The sequence below is a fragment of the Mobula birostris genome, chromosome 7 (genome assembly GCF_030028105.1).
Source record: "Mobula birostris isolate sMobBir1 chromosome 7, sMobBir1.hap1, whole genome shotgun sequence".
Taxonomy (NCBI): domain Eukaryota; kingdom Metazoa; phylum Chordata; class Chondrichthyes; order Myliobatiformes; family Myliobatidae; genus Mobula; species Mobula birostris.
Genome location: NC_092376.1, coordinates 54,783,842 through 54,811,453, shown reverse-complemented (window position 1 = coordinate 54,811,453; position 27,612 = coordinate 54,783,842). Strand labels below are relative to the sequence as shown.

The 27,612-nt window shown below is 41.0% G+C and overlaps 2 protein-coding genes across 2 annotated transcripts in view; both read left to right on the top strand.

The window, feature by feature from the left end:
• LOC140200212 (GRIP and coiled-coil domain-containing protein 2) overlaps nucleotides 1-27,612 on the top strand; it is a 448,110-nt gene that overhangs the window by 158,504 nt on the left and 261,994 nt on the right. The gene's annotated exons all lie outside the window — the stretch shown is intronic.
• On the top strand, nucleotides 18,314-27,249 carry LOC140200625 (high-affinity choline transporter 1). Its single transcript, XM_072264196.1, has 9 exons — nucleotides 18,314-18,355; nucleotides 19,504-19,716; nucleotides 20,672-20,785; nucleotides 21,978-22,133; nucleotides 22,376-22,524; nucleotides 22,656-22,799; nucleotides 23,076-23,229; nucleotides 24,218-24,435; nucleotides 26,614-27,249. The coding sequence occupies exons 2-9, from the start codon at nucleotides 19,533-19,535 to the stop codon at nucleotides 27,247-27,249; spliced, it is 1,755 nt and encodes a 584-aa protein (XP_072120297.1). The 5' UTR covers nucleotides 18,314-18,355; nucleotides 19,504-19,532.

The window sequence follows — 27,612 nt, the reverse complement described above, 5'->3', positions numbered from 1 at the left end:
TTTCATACAATAAAACCACCATCTCAAGAATCAATCTAGTGAAACTTCACTATACTTCCTTTTTTATAAATATTAAGATTTGACATGAACATCATATTCCACGTGCAGTATCGCTATGTCCCATCATAATTTTTAAAAAAAGAATTCGTACGGACTCAGATTTTCTTGCAATATCATTCGCCTTTCAAATGGTTTGCCTTACTGACACATTGGCATTTTGTGATTCATGTGCAGATACCCAGGTCCCTGTGAATGCCAACGCATTTCTAGCTTTCATAAATAAAAACAATATATTTCTGTATTTTTTTCAACTAAAGCGGATGAACCCACATTTTTCCATATTATATTCTATCTTTTATGTTCTTGACTATTCATTTAACCTATCTAAGTCTGCCTAAAGTTTCTCTGCATCCAATTCATAACCCACAAAATCACCTAGATTTGCATAATTAGATAAGTTGAATATATTACATGAACTTTCTGTACATGATAGTAAACAACAGGAGACCCTGATTTCTGAAACACCTGACCAATCATAAACCACCACTCCAAGCTAAAAATAATCCACCTACTCATATACCCCATGCTTTTTATCTGTTAACCAACCTTCATAAAATAATGTTACACCACTACTGTGCATTTTAGTTTTGTATCTAGATACAGCACAGTAACAAGCCCTTCCAGTTCAATGAGCCCGTGCTGTTCAATTACCCCCATGTGACCAAATAACCTATTAACCTGTACATCTTTCGAATGTGGAAAGAAACCTGTGTAGTCATGGGAAGAACATGCAGTTTCCTTACAGACAGCAATAGAATCAAACTCAGGTTGCTGGTGCTACATTTGTGCAAAATTCTCTCGCGTGACATTTCACTGAATGCTTCCTGAAAGACCAAATACACAATCAACTGGTTCACTGTTATCCATTTTGATAGATACAATCTCCAAAACAGATTCGTCAAATATGACTCTGTAAAATCCTATGAATAGGTTCCAACATTTTCACAACCTTTGGTGTCAGGCTAACTGGGCCACAGTTTCCTGTTTTCTCCCTGTTTTCTTTTTTATCTTCAATAATAAGGGTTATACTCTATTTGCTACATTTGGATTTGTGAGAACTATTCTCAAATCTCAAATCTATGGAAGTTTGCAGATAACCATTAGTGCATTAATCAGCTCAACTGTTCCTACCTTCAAAACTCTAAGATGGAATTTATCATATCCTAGGAACTTATTGCTTTTCAATCCCATTATTTTCTCCATAACTAATTATTTACTAATAATTGCTGAGCAATAATTACTTATCTCAAAGATGAGCTCTTCATTCACCATCAAGACTGAAACAAAATGTTGCATTTCTCTGCCACTTCCTTTTGTTTCAATCTAGATGGTGAAGTGCATGAATTTATTTGTGAAGCTAGAGTAGGTGAGTGGTCTGTCTCGAATTTAAACATATCAATGGAAAATGAATTGTGAAAAAAATTAAAAACTACTCAGCAGTTCATACAGCATCTGTTGCCAAAGCATAAAATTAATACCATAAGATATAGGAGCAGAATTAGGCCATTCTGCTATTTGATCATGGCTGATTTATTTTCCCTGTTTACCCTATTCCCCTGCCTTCTCCCCGTAACCTTTGACAACGTTACGAATCAAGAACCTATCAATCTCTGCTTCAAATATACCCAATGACTTGCCTTCCGCAGCTATCTGTGGCAAGGAATTCAAAGTTCAAAATTGAAAGTACATTTATTATCAAAGTATGTGTACATTATATAACCTTGAGATTCATCTCCTTACAGGCAGCCACAAAACAAGAAATCAAAAAGAAACCATTAAAAAAAAGATCAACAAACACCCAATGTGCAATGGTTAGGATGGGTGAGTTCCAAAACTCCTCCACTTTAAATTTTCTCCACTTCACATGCCTCAACTCCACCTGGACTATGTCTCAGCCTTGCATTAACACCTTTTTCTCGAACATACCTCAACCTCACTCTGGTTTTGCATCGCACCCGCACACCTCAACCCTTGAAAAACAGCCTCGCCTTCACTCACCTCTTCATTCTTTGCAGAGATTGTTTACCATATTTATTTACAGAAAAGTGTTATTAATAAAGTACTTAGTTGTATTACTTGCTTTGGGGACAACCAGTAAGTTATCACTCACCTTTAGTAGCACCATCTTAAACCAGAGTTGCACAGATTTATAACCCTCTGAAGATAGAACATAATGTAGCACAGGAACAAGCCCTTCAGCCTCTAATGCTCACTGGTATTAGACGATTCAACCCTGAGGAAAAAAGAGATACTATCTGTCTACTCTATCTATGCTTTTCATAATCTTATAAACCTCTATCAGATCTTTCATCAGCCTCCACCGCTAAAGAAAAGCAACCCAGCTTTGTCCAGCCTCTCATTATAGCACATGCCCTCTAATCCAGGCAGCATCCTGGTAAACCTCTTTTTGCACCCTCTCCAAAACCTTAACATTCTTCCTGTAATGGGGCAACCAGAACTGTCTCTACCTCCAACCCAGGCAGTCTAGCAATACTCTAGAGTTTTATAAATTTGCAATATGACTTCCTGACTTTTGAATTCAGTGCCTCAACTAATAAAGGCAAGTGTGCCATATGCCTTTTTAACCACCCTAGCCAATGAAATTCCGCCTCATCTCTGTTCTAAAGGGGTGTCCCTCTATTCTGAGACTGTGCCCTGTGGTCCTAGACTCCTCCACTATCGGAAACACCCTCTCCACATCCACTCTATCCAGGCATTTCAACATTTAATTGGCCTCCCTCTTCTAAACTCGAGTGAGTACAGGCCCAGAACCATCAAATGCTCCTCATACATATACATTAACCATTTCATTCCTGGAATCATTCTCCTGAACTTCCTCTGGATCCTCTCCAATGCCAGCACACCATTCCTTAGATAGGGTGCCCAAAACTGCTCACAATATTCCAATTGTGACCAATGCATTATAAAAGCCTCCAATGTATGACCAATGCATTATAAAGCCTCAGCATTACACCCTTGCTTTTAAATTCTAGTCCTCTCAAAATGGGTAGATGGAGCTTGTCAGCCTGGGAAGGCAGTCCATCTAAGAGAGGGAAAACTCTGATTTCAAAACTCCACTGCCTTGCGGCCATACCCACTCATGGGAAAGGCTTCAGGAGTAAACCATGAGGACAAGTCTGGAGCTGGAGTCCCTAAGGCAGTCCGACGTTGCCTTCAACCTCATTCTGGCAACTCCTGCGACGACACTGGTGCCAAGCTGTATTGGCCCTCGCCCTTCCCTTGGACAACATCGGTGTCGTGGAGAGGGAAGACTTGCTGCATGGGAAACTGCCGGTCTTCCATACAACCTTGCCCAGGCCTGCGCCCTGGAGAGGACACTCCAGTAGTCTTTCCAGGCACAGATCCATGGTCTCACGAGACTAATGGACGTCACCACCACCACCTCTCAAAATGAAAATTAACATTGCATTTACCTTCTTTATTACAGAGTCAATTTGCAAGTTAACCTTTAGAGAATCCGATACTATGACTCCCAAATCCCTTTGCACCTCCAATTTCTAGATTCACTTCCCATTTAGAAAATAGTCTACACCTTTATTCCTTCTACCAAAGTTCATGGCCATACACCTCCCCACATTGTATTCTATCTGCCACTTCTTTGCCCATTCCCCTAAACTGTCCAAGTCATTCTGCAGTCTCACTGCTTCCTCAACACTATCAGTCCCTCCACCTATCTTTGTATCATCTGTGAGCTTGGCCACAAAACCATCAATTCCATCACCAGATCATTAATATACAAGGTGAAAAGCAGCGGACCCAAACCAACCCCTGTGGAACACGACTCATCACAGGTAGCCAATTATAAAAGGCCCATTTTATTCTCACTCTTTGCTTTCCACCAGTTAGTCAATCTTCCATCCATGCAAATATCTTTCCTGTAGTAACATGGGATCCTATCTTATTTAAATGCATCATCTGTGGCACCTTGTCAAAAGCCTTCAGGAAATATTCATATGTATTCTTCACTCTCCTTTTTGTATTTTTAGTTGCCTACTGTTGTGTTTTAAAAGCTTCCCAATCCTCTACCTTTGCACCAATTTTTGTTGTATTGTATGCCTTCTCTTTTAGATACATAGAAAATTGGTGCAGGAGTAGGCCATTCAGCTCTTCGAGCCTGCACCGCCATTCAGTATGATCATGGCTGATCATCCAACTCAGAACCCTGTACCTGCCTTCTCTCCATACGCCCTGATCCCTTTAGCTTCAAGGGCCATATCTAACTCCTTCTTAAATATAGCCAATGAACTGGCCTCAACTGTTTCCTGTGGCAGAGAATTCCACAGCTTCACCACTCTCTGTGTGAGGAAGTTTTTCCTCATCTCAGTCCTAAAAGGCTTCACCTTCATCTTTAAACTGTGATCCCTCGTTCTGGATTTCCCCAACATCGGGAACAATCTTCCTGCATCTAGCCTGTCCAATCCCTTTAGAATTTTATACGTTTCAATAAGATCCTCCCTCAATCTTCTAAATTCCAGCGAGTATAAGCCTAGTCAATCCAGTCTTTCATCATATGAAAGTCCTGCCATCCCAGGAGTCAATCTAGTGAACCTTCTTTGTACTCCCTCCATGGCAAGAATGTCTTTCCTCAGATTAGGGGACCAAAACTGCACACAATACTCCAGGTGTGGTCTCACCAAGGCCTTGTACAACTGCAGTAGAACCTCCCTGCTCCTGTACCCGAATCCTCTTGCTATGAATGCCAGCATACCATTCACCTTTTTCACCGCCTGCTGTACCTGCATGCCCACTTTCAATGACTGGTGTACAATGACACCCAGGTCTCGTTGCACCTCCCCTTTTCCTAATCGGCCACCATTCAGATAATAATCTGTTTTCCTGTTCTTGCCACCAAAGTGGATAATTTCACATTTATCCACATTAAATTGCATCTGCCATGAATTTGCCCACTCACCCAACCTATCCAAGTCACCCTGCATCCTCTTAGCATCTTCCTCACAGCTAACACTGCTGCCCAGCTTCATGTCATCCGCAAACTTGGAGATGCTGCATTTAATTTCCCCGTCTAAGTCATTAATATATATTGTAAACAACTGGTGTCCCAGCACTGAGCCTTGTGGTACCCCACTAGTCACTGCCTGCCATTCTGAAAAGATCCCACTTATTCCCACTCTTTGCTTCCTGTCTGCCAGCCAATTCTCTATCCACATCAATACTATACCCCCAATACCGTGTGCTTTAAGCTTGCACACTAATCTCCTGCGTGGGACCTTGTCAAAAGCCTTTTGAAAATCCAAATATATCACATCCACTGGTTCTCCCCTATCCGCCTACTAGTTACATCCTCAAAAAATTCTATGAGATTCGTCAGACACGATTTTCCTTTCACAAATCCATGCTGACTTTGTCCGATGATTTCACCGCTTTCCAAATGTGCTGTTATCACATCTTTGATAACTGACTCTAGTATTTTCCCCACCACCGATGTCAGGCTTACCGGTCTATAATTCCCTGGTTTCTCTCTCCCTCCTTTTTTAAAAAGCAGGGTTACATTAGCCACCCTCCAATCCTCAGGAACTAATCCTGAATCTAAAGAGTTTTAAAAAATTATCACTAATGCATCCACTATTTCTTGGGCTACTTCCTTAAGCATTCTGGGATGCAGACCACCTGGCCCTGGGGATTTATCTGCCTTTAATCCCTTCAATTTACCTAACACCACTTACCTGCTAACATGTATTTCCCTCAGTTCCTCCATCTCACTAGACCCTCTGTCCCCTACTATTTCCGGAAGATTATTTATGTCCTCCTTAGTGAAGACAGAACCAAAATAGTTATTCAATTGGTCTGCCATGTCCTTGTTCCCCATGATCAATTCACCTGTTTCTGACTATAAGGGACCTACGTTTGTCTTAACCAATCTTTTTCTTTTCACATATCTATAGAAGCTTTTACAGTCAGTTTTTATGTTCCCTGCCAGCTTTCTCTCATAATCTTTTTTCCCTTTCCTAATTAAGCCCTTTGTCCTTTTGCTTTTATGCTGTATTTATGATGTCAGTCATGGTTGCCTCATCCTCCCTTTAGAATGTTCCTTCTTCTTTAGGATGAACAGATCCTGCATCTTTGAAATTACTCCCAGATACTCTAGCCATTGCTACTTTGCTGTCATCCCTACTTGTGTCCTTTTCCATTCAGTTTTGGCCAGATCCTCTCTCTGTCGTCACCTTTACACAACAATAATATATACAGTTTTATCTCCTGTTCAAACTGCAGGGTGAAATCTGTTATATCATGATCACTGCCTCTTGAGGGTTCCTTTACCTTAAGCTTCCTAATCAAATCTGGTTAATTACACAATACCTAATGTAGAATTGCCTTTTCTCTAGTGGGCTCAACCACAAGCTACTCTAAAAAACATCTCAGAGATTTTCTATATATTCCTCTCTTGGAATCCAGCACCAACTGGATTTTCCCAATCCACCTGCATATTGAAACCACCCATGACTATCATAAGATTGTCCTTTTTACCTGCCTTTTTAAAATCTCCCATTGTAGTTTAAACCCTACATCTTAGCTACTGCCTGTTCGCCTGTATATAACTCGTAACAGAATCTATTTACCCTTGCAGATTCTTAACTCCACCCATGAAGATTCTACTTCTTCTGATCCTATGTCACCTCTTTTTAAGAATTTGATTTTTACCACCAAGCCATCCCACCCTCTCTGCCCACCTGCCTGTCCTTTTGATATAATGTGTATGCTTGGACGTTAAGGTTTTCTTTCAACCACAGCTCTGTGATGCCCACAACATCATACCTGCCAATTTCTACAAGATCATCTGCTTTATTTCATATACTACATGTGTTTAAACATAACATCTTCAGTCCTGCATTCTTTTCAATTTTGCCTCTATGTTGCTTAAGTTAAATTCATATCTCTTTCTAAACTTTTTGTCTTATTATTTATTCTGGAGACTACAGTAACCTCACCTGCACTCTCCTTCTATTTTACTTATCCATATTTTTCCAAGCTGTTGCCTCTACTATTTAATTTAAAGCCCTATCCATGGATGTAGTTCGGCTATTCACCAGGGTTCTGATCCCTGCATGGTTCAGGTTCGGGTACAGCCCATCCCATCATATCAGTTCCTTCCTTCCACATTACTGGTGTCAATGTCACATAAGTTCAAACCTCCTTCTCCCATATCAATCTTAACATTTCATGCAGTGAAGTTTGTAAAATAAAATAAGTATAATAATGTGTTTTTATATAATGTTTGCATCAAGTGGGCTCTGATTTTGTAATTGATTTGTTTCTTAGATTTCATTTTCATGTTTTGTACTGGAAAGCGCACTGTCGTGCACTCCAATGGGCTGAAATGAGCCTCGGAACAAAACCACTGTGAGGAGATATGTTGGTCTTAATTAGCTGGCAGCAATGGACTTGGACCATGACAGGAAGGCTTATCACCTGATGAGCATCATTATTTTCCATTGACATTGAAACATAGATAGTATTTATAGTGAATGAAATCTTCTGTAGGGTCATTGTTGGGAGATAGAGTTGGTATTTATGAAATCTTTTACTTCTCTTAGTAAAAGTATCAATGGATTAGAGTTCTTCCAATTCCTAGCTGTAAAAGTAGAAAATACACTGTTAATCTCTTGTAAATAGACAATGAAGTTAATGTATAACTGCAGTAATAGGTCATGAGAGCTCAAATGGTCCAGCAGGCATCATCTTTCTAAATAAGGTGCTCATTGTCAGTCTAGTCAGGGCTAATGGATGTCTAGTGTTCTTTGCATCAATTACAATTACAGAGAGAGGTAGATAGTTTATATCCTTCTAGCAGAGGTGGCACTTGTGCTGTTAGTCAGATAGATCATGATCCAGGGCCTCTCAGTGGAATTTGCCGGTAATAATTCCGTTCTTAATAAATATCTCACCAATTAAGAGGTTAAGAAGCTTTAAAGGGAGACTGAGTTAAAATCACAACACTTTAAATGGATAGGCACTTGTATATAGAAGACTCTAATATTTTTGAGTAGCAGGAAAATTAGTAGCAACGAAGGATACAAATTCTCACATATTGAGGATACAGGACTGATAAACCAAGCTAGTAACAGCAGAGGTCCCTTTCTCCCTTTCAGTACCCTGAAAGAATTCCCAACTGGAAAAGATAGCTGAACATTAAGCATTATCTATATATGTCTACCTCTTAGACACTCCTGCAGGACATATGGTAACATGTATCCAGTCTTGGGAGAAACTTCTACACAAGGACAAGAACAGATCTTCCTTCACAGAGATACTGATATCACCAGCAGAGACAGTTTTCGACCTTGCTGCCAGAAGAAGGTACTGACTGCTGGAGACAGCCAGGCTGGAGTCCGACACCGTGTACTGCTCAGGCAGTACTCCTTCCCTTATAATCTTCTACGCAAAGCTTTAAGTAAGACAAATTAAGGATAAAGAGGATAGTTCGGCACAACATAAAGAGGGTTGCAGATTCACTTTGCTCCATTTTGATGCTAGTGACTTTAATTAACATGCCCCATTCTCTTGAGCTTTCAAGTTCTGGTGGAGCCATTATTTCTGTGATCATGCAAATCATCAAACCATTCTGAACCTGAGTAAAAGTTACTTCTGCAGCTGAAGTCAACCACTGCAAACTGCTATTTATCATTGACAACTTTCATTGGTCTCAAAACCAGTGTTTTTAATGTCAATGTTACTATATAACCATATAACATATAACCATATAACAATTACTGCATAGAAACAGGCCATCTCAGCCCTTCCAGTCCGTGCCGAACGCTTACTCTCACCTATACCCATCTGACAGCACTCAGCCCATAACCCTCCATACATTAACATTTTGGGTAGAGCTGGTATCAATCTGACAAAGAGTTTAGGTATGAACCATTAACTCATCTTACAGATTCTGACTGACCTGCAGTGTGTTTAAGTTCCTTTTCATTTACATCTGTATTGGTTTTAGCTTTTGACAGTTTCATGCTGAAAATTTTGAAAATCATAAACTTTCAGAGCATTGCCTTTGAACAGTAAGTAGGTAAACATGCCACAAAGGGAAAACAGGGATAGAGGCTTTCTGATCTTAGAGTCCAGAAGTTGGGTTGGCTGGTGGTAGGAGGATGGGTGGGGGTGGCGGAGGAAATGAGAGATATAGAGACAGAGAGAGACCTTGTTGAGACAAGATCCTGAGAGGGCATTATAGCGGGATCTTGAAATGTTTTTACTTCTCGGAATCTTGAACAAGGTAATGTTGTTTCAAGATAAGGGTATGGTCATTTCAAATAGAGGTGCATTGAAATGTCTTCAAAACTCAAGATAAATTTATTAACAAATTACATATACGTCACCATATACGATCCTGAGATTCACTTTCTTGTGGACATTCACAGTAAATACAAAAAACACAATAGAATCAATGAAAGACCATCCCTGAAAGGATAATCCGCAAGACACCGAACTGTGCAAATACAAAAATGTAGTAAATAAAACAACAAATAAATAAATATCAAGTACGTGAGATGAAAAGTCCTTGTAAGTAAGTACATCAGTTGTTTGAACAGTTCAGTAATGGAGGAGTGTAGAGTGATGTTAACCCCTCTGGTTCAAGAGCCTGATGGTTGCGGGGTAATAACTGTTCCTGAACATGATGGTGAGGATTCTGAGGCCCCTGTATCTTCTTCCTGATGGCAGCAGCAAGACGAGAGCATGACCCGGGTGGTGGGGCTCCTTGATGATGGATACTGCTCTCCTGTGACTGTGTTCCATGCAGGTGTGCTTAATGGCGGGGGAGAGCTTTACTCGTAACGAACTGGGCCATATCCACTGCTTTTTATAGGCTCTTATGTTCAAGGGTGTTGATGTTTCCATATCAGGCTTTGATGCAACCAATCAGCTTACTCCCCACCACACATCTATAGAAGTTTGTTAAAGTTTTAAGTGGCATGCCAATTCTTTGAAAATTTCTAAGAAAGTAGGGGCACTACCATGATCTTTTCATGCTGGACCCAGGACAGATCCTCTGAAATGATAACACCTGGGAATTTAAAGTTGCAAACCCTCTCTGCCTTTGATCCCCTGATGAGGACTGGCTCAAGGACTTCCACTTTCCTCCTACATCAATAATCAGCTCCTTGATCATGCTGACATTGATTAAGTAGCTGGTGTTGTGGCACCACTCAGCCAAATTTTCAGTCTTTCTCCTATATGCTGATTCGTCGCCTCCTTTGAATTGACTAATGACAGTGATGTTGTCAGCAAGCCTAAATATTGCATTGGAGCGGTGCTTAGCCTCACAGTCGTAAGTAAAACGAGTCGAGGAGGGAGCTAAGCACAAGGCATCGTGGTTCACCTCTGCTGATGGTGATTGTGGAGCAGATGTTGTTGCCAATCTGAAATTACGGGGATCCATTTGCAGAAGGAGGTGTTGGGGCCAAGGTTTTGGAGCTTATTGACTTGAGGGTATGATAGTATTGAATACTGAGCTGTAGTCAATGAAGAACTTCCTGATGTAGGCATCATTGATGTCCAGATGTTCAAGGCTTGAGTGAAGAGCCAATGAAATGGTAACCGTTGTGGACCTGTTGTGATGGCAGGAAAACTGGAGTGGATCCAATTTGCTTCTCAGACAGGAGTTTCATCACCAGTTTCCCAAAGCACAGAGGTCTTTAGTACTCTGTCAGGAACCCTGTCTGGGCTGGATGCTTTCAGTGGATTTACCCTCCTCTCAAGACCCTGTTGGACATTAAGAACTTAAAGTACTGCAGGTCTGCCCCATCAGCGAGTTGCTCGTTGGTGAAGAAACTGAAGGATCTGGACGGTGCAGGTAGTGCTGTGTCAGAGAGGCATCGGAGGAGTCTGCGCACGAAGGTGGTGCGCAGCCTAACAGCGAGTGATTGTTTCAGTTGCTTTTCTTGTGATCGCAAGACCCTGTTGGACATTGTTCAAGTCCCATTCACAGTTTTATTGGTGGACGGCAGGAGGGGGAGGCGCCTCTGTTGTAGTGAGGATTAGGCTTCAAACCAGGGCGTTACCTGTTCACATCCACCAAAAAGAAAAGCGTCGGAGTCGGAGCACTCTACCGGAGGTGGTGTGGTGCGGCATCCAAACCAGATTCCGTGTTCAGCTCCAGTGTTCGCTCAGCGTAAGACCAGCTGTACTGTGGTCGATGGCTGATTTCCACAACATTCATTGATTCAGTACCTTGGACCATGTTCTTTTGCGTGACTGTATTTTACTGATATCTTTTACCTGCTTGCTACCTTATAAGTGTGACATGTGCCTTGTGCTGTGTGTGACTGTTGCTACAGTGTTTTGCACCTTGGCCCTGAAGTAACTCTGTTTCATTGGGCTGCGTTCATGGGTATTCATCACTGGCTGAAATGTCAATGAAACTTCAGCTTGAACTTGATGCTCTCACGTCAGCCTCAGAGACTGAAGTCACAGGGTCATAGGAGGCTGTCGGAGTTTATGAAGATTCCTCCATGTTCTGATGGTCATTGAACTCGTCTGGGAGCAAAGCCATGTTGTCATCTATGTCACTTGGTTTCAGTTTGTAGGAGGTGATAGTATTCAAACACCGTCACTGTTATCAAACATCCTGCAGTGATTCAAGCTTGGTCTGGAATTGCTAGTCCACATGTGAGATGGCTTTATGGAGGTCTACCAGGACTTCTTGTATCTTACTTGGTGCCAGACCTGAATGCCACTTCTCTGCCCCTCAGCAGATTGCAGATCACATGGTTCATCCAGGCCTTCTGGTTGGGGAAGACTCTGAATAATTATGTGGAGACATACTCGTCTACGTCTGTTTTTATAAAGTCCATGATAATGCTGGTGTATTCGCTAAGATCCCATGATGAGTCATTTATCACTGCCCTGTCCACCAACTCAAAGCAATCCCGTAGCCACTCCTCTGCCTTCCATCACCACCTCTTTGTTGTCCTTTTCTCTGGAGCCTTGACCTTTAGCCTCTGCCTGTATTCAGATAGGAAAACAGCTAACTTCCTGAAATGCAGTCTAGGCATAGAACGGTAGCTATTTCAAATTGGAGAATCGCAGTGGTCAAGTGTGTTTGGACTCTGGATGCTGCAGGTGACAAGCTGATGATAATTTGGCTCAGATTTCTTCAAACAAGCCTGACTGAAGGCCCTAACAATGATTTGAAAGGCATCTGGGCAGACTGTTTCTTGTTTGTTGATGGCCTGATGGCAGCACTCTGTACCTCAAGTGCCTGCTTAACATCGGCCTTTGGCAGTATGTAAGCTTTGGTCAGGATCACGGAGGTGAATTCCCTTGGTACGTAGAAAGCTCGCCACTTAATCATTAGATGTTCCAGGTCGGGGGAACAAGAGTACGACAAGAACGCTGTCTCCGAGCATCACAAAAATTTATCATGAGACACAGACCCCACCTTTTGCTTTCTCCAAATCAGCCATCCAGTTCATCTCTTTCAGCCCTCGGGTCTTACCGACGTATCCGCCATGTCTGGAGTAAGCTTGCCTCCGTGAAAGAGAGAGAACGCAGCAATTCCCTCCGCTACAGCAATCTTGCCCTGAGGTCCTAAATCTTGTTCTCCAGTGACTGTAGATTTGCTAACAAGATGCTGGGCAGAGTAAGTTTCATACCTCGGCACTTCAGTCTGACTTGGAGTCCTTCCCTCCTCCCTCTCTTTTAGCTGTGGTGATGTACCTTCATCCACTTAAAAGAAATCTATAGTTCATTAAGAAGGTCCAAAAGTAGTTTACTTAAAGAGAAATTGCAGGCTGCCGATTGCAGTGAGAGTAGTTTGGAAGAAATATATTTTAGAAGTTTTGTAAGCTGCCTGCAACACATCACTGTGGTTCACCATTGTCCTCTCTTTTCACTGATGATGCTGATTCTTTGGAATTTTCTATGGCTTTGAAGCTGCTTAAGTATTTGAGGTGCAAGTAGATAAATGTTTTGAAAGATTGTGGAATTGAGCGCTAGAGGAAACTGGCCGTAGAGGAGGAGACTTTGGAGTAGATCATATAACCATATAACAATTACAGCACGGAAACAGGCCATCTCAGCCCTTCTAGTCCGTGCGGAACTCTTACTCTCACCTAGTCCCACTGACCTGCACTCGGTCCATAACCCTCCATTCCTTTCCTGTCCATATAGCTATCCAATTTAACTTTAAAAGACAACATCGAACCTGCCTCTACCACTTCTACTGGAAGCTCGTTCCGCACAGCTACCACTCTCTGAGTAAAGAAGATCCCCCTCCTCTTACCCCTAAACTTTTGCTGCTTAACTCTCAACTCATGTCCTCTTGTTTGAATCTCCCCTACTCTCAATGGAAAAAGCCTATCTATGTCAACTCTATCTATCCCCCTCATAATTTTCACTACCTCTTTCAAGTCCCCCTCAACCTTCTACACTCCAAAGAATAAAGACCCAACTTGTTCAACCTTTCTCTGTAACTTAGGTGCTGAAACCCAGGTAACATTCAATTAAATCTCCTCTGTACTCTCTCTATTTTGTTGACATCTTTCCCATAATTCAGTGACCAGAACTATAAGCAATACTCCAAATTTGGCCTCACCAATGCCTTGTACAATTTTAACACTACATCCCAACTCCTATACTCAATGCTCTGATTTATAAAGGCCAGCATACCAAAAGCTTTCTTCACCACCCTATCCACATGAGATTCCACCTTCAGGGAACTATGCACCATTATTCCTAGATCCCTCTGTTCTACAGCATTCTTCAATGCCCTACCATTTACCATGTATGTCCTATTTTGATTAGTCCTACCAAAATAACCATATAATAATTACAGCATGGAAACAGGCCATCTTAGCCCTTCTAGTCTGTGCCGAACTCTTACTCTCACCTAGTCCCACCGACCTGCACTCAGCCCATAACCCTTCATTCCTTTCCTGTCCATATAGCTGTCCAATTTAACTTTAAACGACAACATTGAACCTGCCTCAACCACTTCTGCTGGAAGCTCGTTCCACACAGCTACCACTCTCTGAGTAAAGAAGCTCCCCCTCATGTTACCCCTAAACTTTTGCCCTTTAACTCTCAACTCATGTTCTCTTGTTTGAATCTCCCCTACTCTCAATGGAAAAAGCCTATCCACATTAACTCTATCTATCCCCCTCATAACTTTAAATACCTCTATCAAGTCCCCCCTCAACCTTCTACACTCCAAAAAATAAAGACCCAACTTGTTCAACCTTTCTCTGTAACCTAGGTGATGAAACCCAAGTAACATTCTAGTAAATCTTCTCTGTACTCTCCCTAATTTGTTGACATCTTTCCTATAATTCGGTGACCAAATCTGTCCACAATACTCCAAATTTGGCCTCACCAATGCCTTGTACAATTTCAACATTACATCCCAACTCCAATACTCAATGCTCTGATTTATAAAGTCCAGCATACCAAAAGCTTTCTTCGCCACCCTACCCACATGAGATTCCACCTTCAGGGAACTATGCACTATTATTCTTAGATCACTCTGTTCTACTGCATTCTTCAATGCCCTACCATTTACCATGTATGTCCTAAAATGTAGCACCTCACACTTATCAGCACTAAACTTCATCTGCCATCTTTCAGCCCACTCTTCTAACTGGCCTAAATCTCTCTGCAAGCTTTGAAAACCTACTTCATTATCCACAACACCACCTATCTTAGTATCATCTGCATACTTACTCATCCAATTTACCACCACATCATCCAGATCATTAATGTACATGGCAAACAACATTCGACCCAGTACAGATCCCTGAGGCACACCACTAGTCACGGCCTCCAATCTGACAAACAGTTATCCACCACCACTCTCTGGCATCTCCCATCCAGCCACTGCTGAATCCATTTTACTACTTCAATATTAATACCTAACGATTGAACCTTCCTAACTAACCTTCCATGTGGAACCGTGTGGAATCATGTTACTAGATTTATACCACTGCATTGGAATTATTTTTGCACTAACTGAGCTGAATAACATTATTTCAATGTTAACAGATCACAAGGCACAGACTAGATGGGCCTTTTGTGCTATGACTCTATTTTAGGTAGTTATTTAAAAGTATATGCAGCAACTACATATTCTCACTCACAAAAGTGAAGTAGTTAAGATATTGAACCCTCCACACTACTCTCCATGCATTCCTCATCCCTTTGTCTGCTGCTCTGGAATTACTGCTGGCCACTAAACACATCTGGTAATGGAATCCATGTGTGGCCTGATACATTTTTCTGAACATTAAATAAAAATCTGTTCAACACATCTCATATGGATACATGCATATAGATTTAAACCTCTGTGAGTAACTATTGCTAAGTAATCAAGAAAAATCTATTTCTTTATTTCTATGGTTAATAATTAGTGACATGTTTCTTGAGTAGAAGCACATGTGAAGAAAATCTACTAGTGTTGCAGCACACAGCAATGCTTTCAACTAAAATTAGCGCTTGGAGCCAAAATTGTGTGTCACAGACACACCTGTAGCTGATAATGGTGAGGTTGAAGTAGTGATGTTTCTCCTCAACTGCCTATAATTTCCCTCACCAATAAACCACTCATTTGCTACTCAGTCAAGGAGTCATCATGGCACAGAAGGAGGCAATATGGTCAACTAACACCTTGCATGCTCTTTGTAGAGCATTCCAATAAGTCTCATTCTCCCTACAATCCTGCAAATCTATTTCTTTTCAGTGTATTGAGATTCCTAGTGAAATTATTGATAATCTCCACTTTCATCATCCTGATAGGCAGCAAGTTATTGGTTTAAAGTTCAAAGTAAATTTATTATCAAAGTATGTACATGTTACCATATTCTAAAAGGATTCTTTCTCACACATCCCCTGCATCTCTTACCCAAAACCTGAAATCTGTGTCCCCTAGTCCTCTTAGCATTATTTTCCCTTATTACAAATATCCGGACCTGCATCTACCTTACTTTCCATTTTTCTATTTTCTATTTATGATTTATAATTTAAATTTTTAATATTTACTATCGATTTGTAATCCAGGGAGTGGGAAGCGCAGAATCAAATATCGCTGTGATGATTGTACGTTCTAGTATCAATTGTTTGGTGACAATAAAGTATAAAGTACAAGCAACTTTGATTTACACAGACTGCCATAATCTTGTGTATCTGTCAAGCCTTCCCTAATCTTCAGTTGCCCTAAAGAGAAAATGCAAAGCTTCTCCAGTCTAAATACATCTAAAATCTCTAATCATCCAATGTGTCCTGAAATCAGTTCCTATTTTGAGGAGGTACATTGCCTTTACAAGAACATCTCCTGTCTTGTCACATGTTTTGCCTTTGATATTTTGGTTCCACAGTTTCTTGGCTAGATGCCATCTTATTCCATGGAAGATATCACTCTTCCATTAAAAGCCTCTGATTCAGGTTGTTCATAGTACTAACAAACTTTTTCATACGAATATTACTTTGTTTAAGTGTTATTCCATGGATGCTGGTTCATTCTGTAGCATAAGGTCCATCAAGGTCTTCTTCCAAGTTGGATTAAGGACATACTGGTCAATGATGTTCATTAGAACACATTTTGGAAATTTTTCACTGTTGTTTCCTTTACTTTAGCATTGCACCAATCATTATACAAACGATCAAAAGTCCCTCACTGTAACTACACCTGGATATTTTCGTGATTTCCTTGCAGAATTACAGTACATCTCTCTCTCTCCCTCTCTCTCTCTCTCTCTCTCTCTCACACACACACACACACACACACACACAGAATTCAGAAGTTTATAAAATACCAGGTATTGAGATCAAACCATTTTGCTTCTCAGAGCTAATCAAATGGAGTTTGTCCCTATCCCCTCAAGGACACAATCTCTTTCCATTACTGCATTTGTTCCCTAACCAACATTGACACCTTTTCTGAACACTTGTGTACAATAAACATTAAGTGCTTCATCATTGTTAATCAATTTTTCATTGTTACAGTACATGTTTCCTTGTGGCTAGGTGTGATTGTTATTCACCATAATTTGTGGATCTGCACACATAGATTTAAACCTGCTTTTGGATTCATTGAAACCCTTTCAGGTCTACCCAATTAAACATAGTACTGGTTCCTTCTTTAGCACTGAGGATATTATTGCATCTTTATGCACTTTGTTCCTTTATTCCTACTTTTATACGCTGGTACCCAAGATGATCCTAATTTGGCTTAAGGCCACTTATTGTGCCTCTCCAGGAGGTCTTTGATCCCTTCCCAGTTAAGGTACAAACTGTCATTTCTGAAGAGTTACCTCTGGTCCAAGAAATTGTCCCAAAGTACCAAGAATTGGAGGTCTCTTGTATTTGCTCTCCAATCACCCATTGGTCCTTGTCTTCATCATTCTGCATGGAACTAGGAATAATTCAGGAATGATAGTCTTCGAGGCACCTTTAAACTTATTCCACAATTTCTTGAAGTCTGAAGAACAAATATAGTGAGGGATCCGAGGATAATTCCTTTGATTATCTGACCAAGACTCACATTTGGCTCCGCCCCTAAACGCAACCCGGCGGGAAGTAGCCACTTTGTTTTTATTTTAATTTCTTCTAATACATCACTGCACTTACTTCCTCTCATTTTCACAAGAGCCAGTGATGTTCAGGAATTTCTGCTACGGTCGAAGTTATTACATGGTTTGGAAATTGAATTTCGTTGCCTTCGGTCCAATGGTGATTGGTATTGATGGCCTTTTTTACACCACAACCTTTTCATTAACCATTTCTTAGACATTCTGCAAATAGTCTTTTGTATTCAAAAATAACAAAGCTTCGAAGGTGAACTACCAGCAGCCCATGGATAAGCCAATGTCCAATGATTTATTCTTCTTGGGAGTCATTTTATCCTCCTGGGTTTTCAGGAAGTACGTGTACAACATAAATAGACTCAAAGTTATACATATGCTGGGAAAATGAAAGACGTCACGTAGAATAATATATTTTATCTTTACTTAATTAATTAAACTACATATTGTGTGTCAAGCTATTTCCAGTGTTGCCCGCCCGCCGCCCTCTGAGTTTAACGGATTTCAGATCAAAACTGACAAATCCAAATTATTCATAGGGGGCTTTCTTTCCGATCCAGATGACGTTCGTCTCTTTCCTCATCCGGAGCTGCTGACGAAAACCTCGCCTCTATAAACGAATGTGAAAAGTGTCTAAGGACGATCCAGCCATCCACGATCTGTGGTCGCGTTGATCCTCATAAACCCTTCTCCGGACTGGAGTCACACGTAGCACGTTGCGTTCGCAGTCTTAAGGCAAGGTAGGTCGATGGACTGAAAGCCACGGTTACAGAAGGAGGTTCGTTGTATTACTTTGTGAAGATAATAATGCATGCCTGTGTACGTGTTAAGAATTGATAGGTTGTTTCCTCCGGCCCCGCATCTTTAAAGTACAAATGAAGACCGGGCTGAGAAAGTGCCTGTGCTTGGGCAGCCCGTTTTAATATTAGCTTCCCAACAGAATGCCGCGATGGGGAAAGTATTAGCATTACTTCGTCGTGGGGCATCCTTGTACGCTTGTAAGATGATAAATGCTTTAACGTCCTAACAGTTCTTTGCCTCTTCACCATTCCGGTCCAACTGAAATATCGTGGACTCGTAACTGCAGGTATAGGGCATTTGACACAAAACTAAACGATGCTGTCGAGTTAGTTGGCTTTGTGGGAGGGAACAAACTTCATTTATGGATCCAGTTCTGAGGAAGAGTCCGTACAGGTTAGCTGTCAATCCCCGTTGACAGTTGTCAATCCCTGTTGCCTTATCTGCTCACTGTGTGCAGAATAAAAAAGTTAAATATGGTCCAATTTGCGTGAAAGTAAACTGACCAGCCTAGGGTGTAACCGTGAGATTCAACTTTCGTTACTGAGAAGGCATTGTTTAATCGCTACGCGGCTGTTATCTGCGTCGCCGGCATGTCTAAGAAGTAGGCACGGTTCGTAAAGAAACGGCAATCACAGGGAGTGGCAACAGGAAAGTAGATCTTAATTCTCATAAACCAAACGAGGGAATTGGTGATGTGTGCACCCTTTCCAGCAATGAAAGATTTGCCGGGTGGCCGCAGATGCTCAGACAGGCAGTCTTCGCAAACCGCCCATGCCCCATTCGCCTGCTTGTCTGGATTGTTCAACCCACACACTGTGGGGACGCACTAACCGCGGTGTTTTAGCGGCGGATTTCCGAGAATTGCACCCATCGGGGAAATTGGCCACACTCGAATGATAATGACCACGGCTTATTGAAAAAGAAACCTTTTGATTGCTGTCTGCATTGGCAATTAATTAAAGCGCAGACGACAACCATTGCAGCAGGTTATGTGTCCTTAAGGAGTGCTTTATGTGTTTGTTCTTTATTACTAATCCATGTACAGTACTCCAAGTAACAGGGATGTGGATGTTTCTTCCTATTGCAGGTTTCTGCTCGCTTCATTACAAGAGGAAAATGACCGTTCACGTCGATGGGATCGTGGCGATCGTTCTGTTTTACCTGTTAATCTTATTTGTTGGATTATGGGCAGCTTGGAAAAGTAAGAACTCGGCTTCGGAAGGAGCAATCGATCGGAGTGAAGCCATAATGATCGGGGAAAGGGATATCGGTTTATTGGTTGGTGGGTTCACCATGACCGGTGAGTGCTGCTGGCTTGTCATCCCGTTTTCATTTTGTAACTCGGAGCAATAAAAAACTATTGGAGGAACTCAGTGGGTCAGCAACATCTTGTGGAGGTAGAGGGATTGTCGACGTTTGGGGTCGAGATCCTGCGGCAGGATCTGAAACGTCGACTATCACATCCCTCTGCCTTCGCAGATGCTGCCCGACCACGCTGACCGCCCCCACCCCACCCCACCCCCACCCCACCCCACCCCACACAGGACTTTTGTTCTTTTCTTTAAAATTTGCTCCGATTTCAAGTTGTCGGGGATAGTTCCGCTATTGCTCAGTCTGAGCAGGCGCGATTAATTGAAAGACGTCGGCTCCTTTTCTTCGGGTTGTCTAAGGAAAGCTCTGCTGTCGTCGTCAAATACAAATAGTGTTGGGTACGCTCTCAACTACATCGAGGCTTGGACACATGCTGTATTTGGCACCTTCTAAACCCACAGGAAGAGGAACTGCCAAGTGTTCGGCTGCTGTATTTCTTATCACAAAGCTCTAAAATCTTCAAAAAGTTTAAATAAAGCATAAATTAAAAAGAATGGCTTGCTGTCCATCAAAGTCACATCCAGCCATTAAAAATTGGTCGAAGTGGGAACGGTCCAACATTGAAAACAGATGCCGCTTCACAAAAAAAGGAAGCCGGTATCTAACTATAGTCACGGTACTGGTCTTTCTAAATACATTACTCACCATAATTGTAGTTTATTCACAAACAGTTCCCAGAATGTATTAGTAAATCACGCTCCACGTGCAGAATTTAATGGCGGGCGGATTGGAAATACTCTGCAATGCCTTCCTCTTAGCAAGATCCCTCGAATCTGTTAATGTTGGAACAACAATTGGAAGTGGTAGCCTAGAATGCTACCGCTGGGTCGGACTGCCGCTGTATATTTATTTCATTAACCAAACCCTTCTTTTTCCCATGGCAGCGACCTGGGTTGGCGGTGGTTATATCAATGGCACAGCAGAGGCGGTTTATGTCCCTGGCTACGGCTTAGCCTGGGCACAGGCTCCCTTCGGATACGCACTCAGCCTGGTTGTAGGTATGAACTGACACTACAAGGGAATGTACAATTTAAAAGAATTGTAGGCTTCCGCTATTTCAGCAATCAACACAGCCAGCCCACGCCTATTCAGCAGGCTGTCCGTAATCACTAAATTTAACGAACACAATCGCTGAGAAGCTATCAGTTCCAGAAAGCGATTCATTCAAAACTCATCACGTAGACCTTCAATACAAACTAGTGTAGAGCTGGTTAACACGCAACAATAATTTAACTATTGTCTTAATTCAATAATTAAAATTTCCAAATCAGTTTTGAAGATATTGATATAGATTTGATTGATGCTTACTGGAGGATTCTGTGCATTACTCAAATGTACAAGTCGTACGCCAGTCTGTGGGAGATTGATATGAGAACGGATGTCGAGTTAATCCATTTACCGGAAAATCGGTCATATTTCAATTGCCAGAAAATCTGCATCGCGTAAACCCGCTTATAATTTCATGCTACAAAATGTAATCATTTTAGAGAGGGGTTTTTGCAATAATGAGAAAATAATAATCTGAGTTTAACTCTCCATTCTTAACACTTAAGCATAACTTTCATTCGTTGTACTTCTATCACTTGTGGATTGTGTCACCTGAAGGGATGTCAAGCCAGCGCTTTATTCTTACCGCAACGACTCGTATAGCATTCAAGCTGGGATGTTAATAGTCAGCAACCTTTACGACTGGCAAGCTAACGAGAAAGAACATTCATAGGCATTAAAATATAAATTGGCAAAGCGTGTCCAACTAAACCTACTAATTACGAAGCGACTTCTAAATAGTATATAAATTACGTGGATATTATGATATTACGTAGAGAAATTTCGTCCAGATTCTAATATAACATATGTATTTATAGGACAATACGTAGTCAACTACAAATAGTAAAAGCACCGCTGGTCAGATTGAGTCTGTGGCCGTTTCAGGTCAGTGTTGATCTGACACAAAGCCTCGTCTCTCTCTGTCTGGTCCACAAACATCTGCAGCATTTCATGATTTATTTCTGAATTCCAGTATCACAGAATTTTTTGTGTGCTTGGTTGAAATAAATACTGGGTTTCCGATTCTAGCATGAACGGTGGCTGGACATCACATTAACAGAATCCAGAGAGCAGGAAGTTAAATGCATTCTGAGGCTGCTGTTTATGTTCTGATTTAGATCCGAAGATTTCTGTGTCTTGCAGGCGGCTTGTTTTTCGCCAAACCCATGCGTTCACGGGGTTACGTGACCATGTTGGACCCTTTTCAACAGATCTACGGCAAACGAATGGGGGGATTGCTCTTCATCCCCGCTCTCCTGGGAGAAATCTTCTGGTCTGCAGCCGTACTCTCTGCGCTAGGTAACTCCACAAAGTGCTTTCTCGTTGAGGGAAATCGCAGTTTGAATAGCTGCAAAGTCAATGCATTTTTCATTTACATTTCAAAGGAAAAGATACCACTTGGGTTATATAGCGAAATAAGCAAACGGGTCGTTTCGATGTTCAAAGTGCGAGATGTTGTTCTATGGTGGAGCAAGTACTTGGTGGAAAGAATACAGTCTTTAAAATTACAATATTAAGGCACTGAACTTCCGTTTTTTCAGGTGCAACTTTAAGCGTCATTGTGGACATCGATATAAACCTGTCAGTGATTATTTCGGCGGTGATCGCGATATTCTACACTCTGGTCGGTGGACTGTACTCGGTCGCATACACAGATGTGGTCCAGTTGTTTTGCATCTTCTTGGGTTTGGTAAGCTTTAAGGCGAAAACACGCTGTAGGAGTTTCAATCGGAATCCAAACGAATGCGAGCGCGAATATACAGTAATCTTAAACTTGAGATAAGTACGCCAGCGTTTCAACACATTAATTCTTTATTTCAGTGGATCAGTATACCGTTCGCCATGTTAAATCCCGCAGTTACAGATATTACCACGACCGCAAGCCATGAAGTTCATCAGGAGCCTTGGATGGGAACGATCATTCCAAAGGACATTTTAAACTGGATAGACAACTTCCTGTTACTGGTATGGCCTTTTTATAATTGAGCGCTTCATAACGGTCTTTATCCTGGTGAGGGCCATATTCAGTGTATTGAATATCGGCGAGGAAAGTAAATGAGAAAGTATGTGCTAAAGTGATTAAATTGCTCATTGTTAATCTATATCAAAAGACGCATTTCCTTTGAATGCCAGAAATCAGAATTAACGGAAGATGCTGGAATTACACAGCACTATCCCGTTGATGTTGACTGGCTTGGTGAATAATTTATTCTGTTTTATGATATATTTTAATCTTTTCAGATGCTGGGTGGAATCCCATGGCAGGTATATTTTCAGAGAGTCCTTTCTGCTTCTTCTGCTACCTATGCACAAGTCCTCTCCTTTCTGGCTGCCTTCGGTTGCGTAGTAATGGCCATCCCGTCCGTACTAATCGGAGCAATAGGAGCATCTACTGGTAAAGCAGATTCATTCGCACTGTATCACTTTGACCCATTACATCTGAACCATTCAATCCATTGAATAACTGCAGTAAATCGGTTTCTTTAATCTCTTCCCCATAATATTGCCATCTGTATCCTTTGAGAGATTTTAAGAATGTTGCCATTCTGTTTCATTTTATTGCAATTATTGTACGTTGCTTATTTTATTGAAGTTGAATACATGTATTTTGTATGATGAATCGGTCTTCGAATTTAAAGTTTTCACTGCTCCCTGAACATTCAAAACATCAAGCAATATGTCCATGTTTGTCCAGCACATTTAAGTGTCCCACCACTGTATGCCAGCATCTTATGGATCTACAAAGGCAAATCATTGAAAGGCATTTTTGGAACTCACAGCTAGCCTACAAAGAGCCTAAAAAGGATTGAACTTGGTCATTATTTATAACTGGTTAATGGGTGAAAAAGCTATATATATATAGCTATATTTTAAATATATATCTTTTTGAAAATTCAAACATTTTCATGATACCGAAGGACAACCAAATGGGAGCCCTCCACATATAGTGTCAGTCAAGCTCTGCAACTGATTAATTGGAGCATTTACTCCTTCATTGTCTAGTTAACCACACGGTCTAATTGTAATAGATGAATCTTTTAAACCATTTGCAAAGCACTATCTTTTACTAGCTTGTATCAGTTATATTTAGCAGGAATTATCTGTCAAAGGATGTAGTCATTTAAAATACATCAGTAAACCAAGTTTTACAGTTTTTATTTCCTCACTGATTATACTGAAAGGCTATCAACTTCATGTTTTGAACACATATTATTTCTATGTTGCTACTACATGACGACAAATTAAAGGTTTATCTAAACTACAAATCACGAAAATTCTTCTTGCTACAATTTATATGAATCAAATATTTGAATACATTCCTTTTTGCCCACAGATATTTATGGATTGTGTGTCATTTATATGAAGATCTTCCTTTTTTTTAGACTGGAATCAAACTTCCTATGGCTTGCCAGACCCTAAAAGCAGGAACGAGACTGACATGATTTTGCCCATAGTGCTGCAGCATCTGTGCCCGTCCTACGTGTCCTTTTTTGGCCTTGGTGCAGTCTCTGCTGCAGTGATGTCTTCAGCTGATTCTTCTATCTTATCAGCAAGTTCTATGTTCGCTCGGAATATTTACCATCTTGCTTTCAGACAAGAGGTAAGCTTAGATTTCAATACAGTGGTAATTCATTTTCTTACAAGCAAGGAATCGCTTATTATTTTGTGCTTTTAAGATTTAGAAAAACATAATACATTCTTGCATCATATTCTTTCTATTTAAACAATATTTTCTCCAAAATGAATGAAATGGGTTTCTGTGGGGGGGAGGGGAAAGAGATTTAAGAAAAAAGATATTCAAAGTCAGAAATGACCAATCTGCTCACTGACAGAACCACTCTACAATAGATGCTATGGCATCTGTCATTCACCTGGCCCTGACGCACCTAAAAAACAAGGACACTTATGTCATAATACACAGAGTCTCAGCCCGAAATGTCGACTGTTACTCTTTTCCAAAGATGCTGCCTGGCCTGCTGAGCTCCAGGTGTGTTGCTTGGATTTCCTGCATCTGCAGATTCTCTCTTGTTTGCACTTACGTCATAATGCTGTTTCTGGATTTCAGTTTGGCATTCAACACGACTGTCCCACTGACCTTGGTAACCAGACCCCTACTCCCTGGTCTAAATACACCACTGTACAACTGAGTGTTGGACTTTATAACAAACAGAGCTCAGACAGTCAGGATGCACAACGGCCTCTCCTTCCCCATCATCCTCAATATGGGTGCCCCCCCCCCCCGCCAGGATTGTGTGCTGAGCAGACTGCTGTACACTCTGCTCACCCATGGCCAAAATGCCCAGGCAATCACATCATCAAGTTTTCTGATGACAAGACAGTTCTGGGGCTCACCACCAACAATGATAATGATGGCCTACAGAGAGCAGGTGCAAGAGCTTAAGGCCTGGTGCCAGACAAATAACCTCTTCCTCAATGTCAAAGACAAAGGAAATGGTTATCGACTTCAGGAGAGCTCACGTCACACACACCCCCTCTTTACATCAGTGGCACAGCAGTGGAAACTGTAAGCAGTTTCAAACTCCTGGGAGTGCACATCACACACTACCTCTCATGGTCCCAGAATACATCCTAGACTTTCGAGAAAGCTCACCAAAACCTCTGCTTTCTGAGGAGACTGAAGACAGCTGGACTTCACACAACCATACTCAGATCGTTTTACGGATGTGCAGTAGACAGCATCCTAACAAGCTGCATCGCTGATTGGTACAGAAATTGCACTGCAGCAAGTAGGAAAGGTGCTACAACAGGCAGTCAAAACTTTTCAATGCATCACTAGCACCAGCCTATCTGCCAACAAGAATATATATATATATATATATATATATACACAGAACAGTGCCAGAAAAGGGCCAGTAACATCATGAAGGATCCCACACGCCCTGCTCATGAAGTATTTGTCCCACTCACATCAGGGAGGAGGCTATGTAGCATCCATGCCAGGACCATCAGACTCAAAAACATTTACTTTCCCCAAGCAATAAGACTGATCAACGCCTCCACCCACTAACTCCACCACAACTTTATTAATTCTCATCGGTCACCTTATATACAAACTAGCATCACGTCACGGAGGTGCAAACACTTTTTTTGGAGTATTATTGTGTTCTTTATCTTGTGGATTTTTGTGCTCCATCAGGTCTGGAGTAACAATTATCTCATTCTCCTTACACTTGTGTATAGGGAATGACAGTAAACCATCTTAAATCTAGAAAAGAAAAATACTGTAGATGATCGAGTGCCAAACATCAAATGAAATGAATCACAAACTTAATAAAATTAGCAAAAGAAAAAACCATGTGACGTAAATTTTTGGAATGCATTACTTGAAAATGGTGGAAGCAACTTTATTAATAACTTGCAGGAAGAGAGTGAATAAATAGTTTCAGTGAAATAAATTACAGGGCCCTGTTGTATAAATAATTATTTTAAAGAGCTCCCAAAGGCGAAAGGCTTATTGCTATGCTACATCACGTTATGATTCTTTTGTACAAAGTAGCTAAACATGAAGTTGTACAATAAAATAGGAAATGGTACAATAGTTATTGTTTTTTAGGTTAAATCCTATTCCTCACAGAGATTAAGGGAGGGACTTGTAATCCTCAGTGATGTTAGGTTGGTAAAGAGAATGGTGCAATATACTCACCTCATTTGTATTGTCTGTGAATTCAGTTCTTGTGGGAAACCCAGATTACTTTAATTTCTTGCAGTCATGTCATGGTAATTAATATTCTTTTCTCAAAATAATTATTTATTGCAGGCCACAGACAAAGAAATAGTGTGGGTAATGCGAATCACCATATTCCTATTTGGAGGAGCTGCAACATCTATGGCACTGTTGGCTCAATCAATCTATGGCCTCTGGTATCTGAGTTCAGATCTTGTCTACGTTATTATCTTCCCTCAGTTAATATCAGTGCTCTTCATCAAGGGAACAAACACTTACGGCTCCATTGCTGGATATATCATTGGCTTCTTGCTTCGAATTAGTGGTGGTGAACCGTATTTACATATGCAGCCATTTATTTGTTACCCTGGATGTTACTTAGAGCATACATTTGGAGCTGATCCTGTTTATGTTCAAAGATTTCCCTTTAAAACTATGGCCATGTTATTCTCCTTCCTGGGCAACGTTGCTGTTTCATATCTGGCCAAGCACCTGTTCGAAAGTGGAATATTGCCGCAAAAATTAGACTTCCTTGACAGCGTTGTGTCACAACACAGTAAGGAAAACATGGACAAAACATTGTTGGTGAACCATGACAATATTACTTTGTCAGAGCTGGTACGTGTTAATGCAAAGAACAGTGCTTCACTTAATGCTGCTTTCACCAATAAGGCAGCATTTGAAGACACTGTGACAACTCCTGAATTTTCTAAGTCAGACATTGATTGACGCTACACCCTTTCATGTGTTCAGTGTTCAGTGCAATTATAGGCAATCAAAGACAATAATATAAACTAAATTAGCATTTTAGCAGGCATTGGTATTTTTAGCAAGGAAGGTTGTTTATATCAGTGCTTTACTGATAATTATTCCCTTAAATACTGTTGTACAGTATTGTTTTAATTCATACATGTGAAATCAAGTTGAGCTATAAATTTTAAATCTAGTTAGATCATGGACTCTAGCAACTTTATGTTGCTATAGTGCAGATACATAGTACCATCATTTATGTGGATAGAGCGGTGTCGTGTGGCTTTATATACGTAGAATCATGAATTCATTCCCCCTGCATTTTATCCATCGAAATAATTA

Excerpts from the sequence above, each read along its gene's own strand:
- LOC140200625 (XM_072264196.1), top strand. The coding sequence starts at position 19,533 with ATGACCGTTCACGTCGATGGGATCGTGGCGATCGTTCTGTTTTACCTG. Across the intron at positions 22,800-23,075 it reads TAGACAACTTCCTGTTACTG|ATGCTGGGTGGAATCCCATG; the intron begins GTATGGCCTTTT and ends TAATCTTTTCAG. Across the intron at positions 24,436-26,613 it reads ATCTTGCTTTCAGACAAGAG|GCCACAGACAAAGAAATAGT; the intron begins GTAAGCTTAGAT and ends TATTTATTGCAG.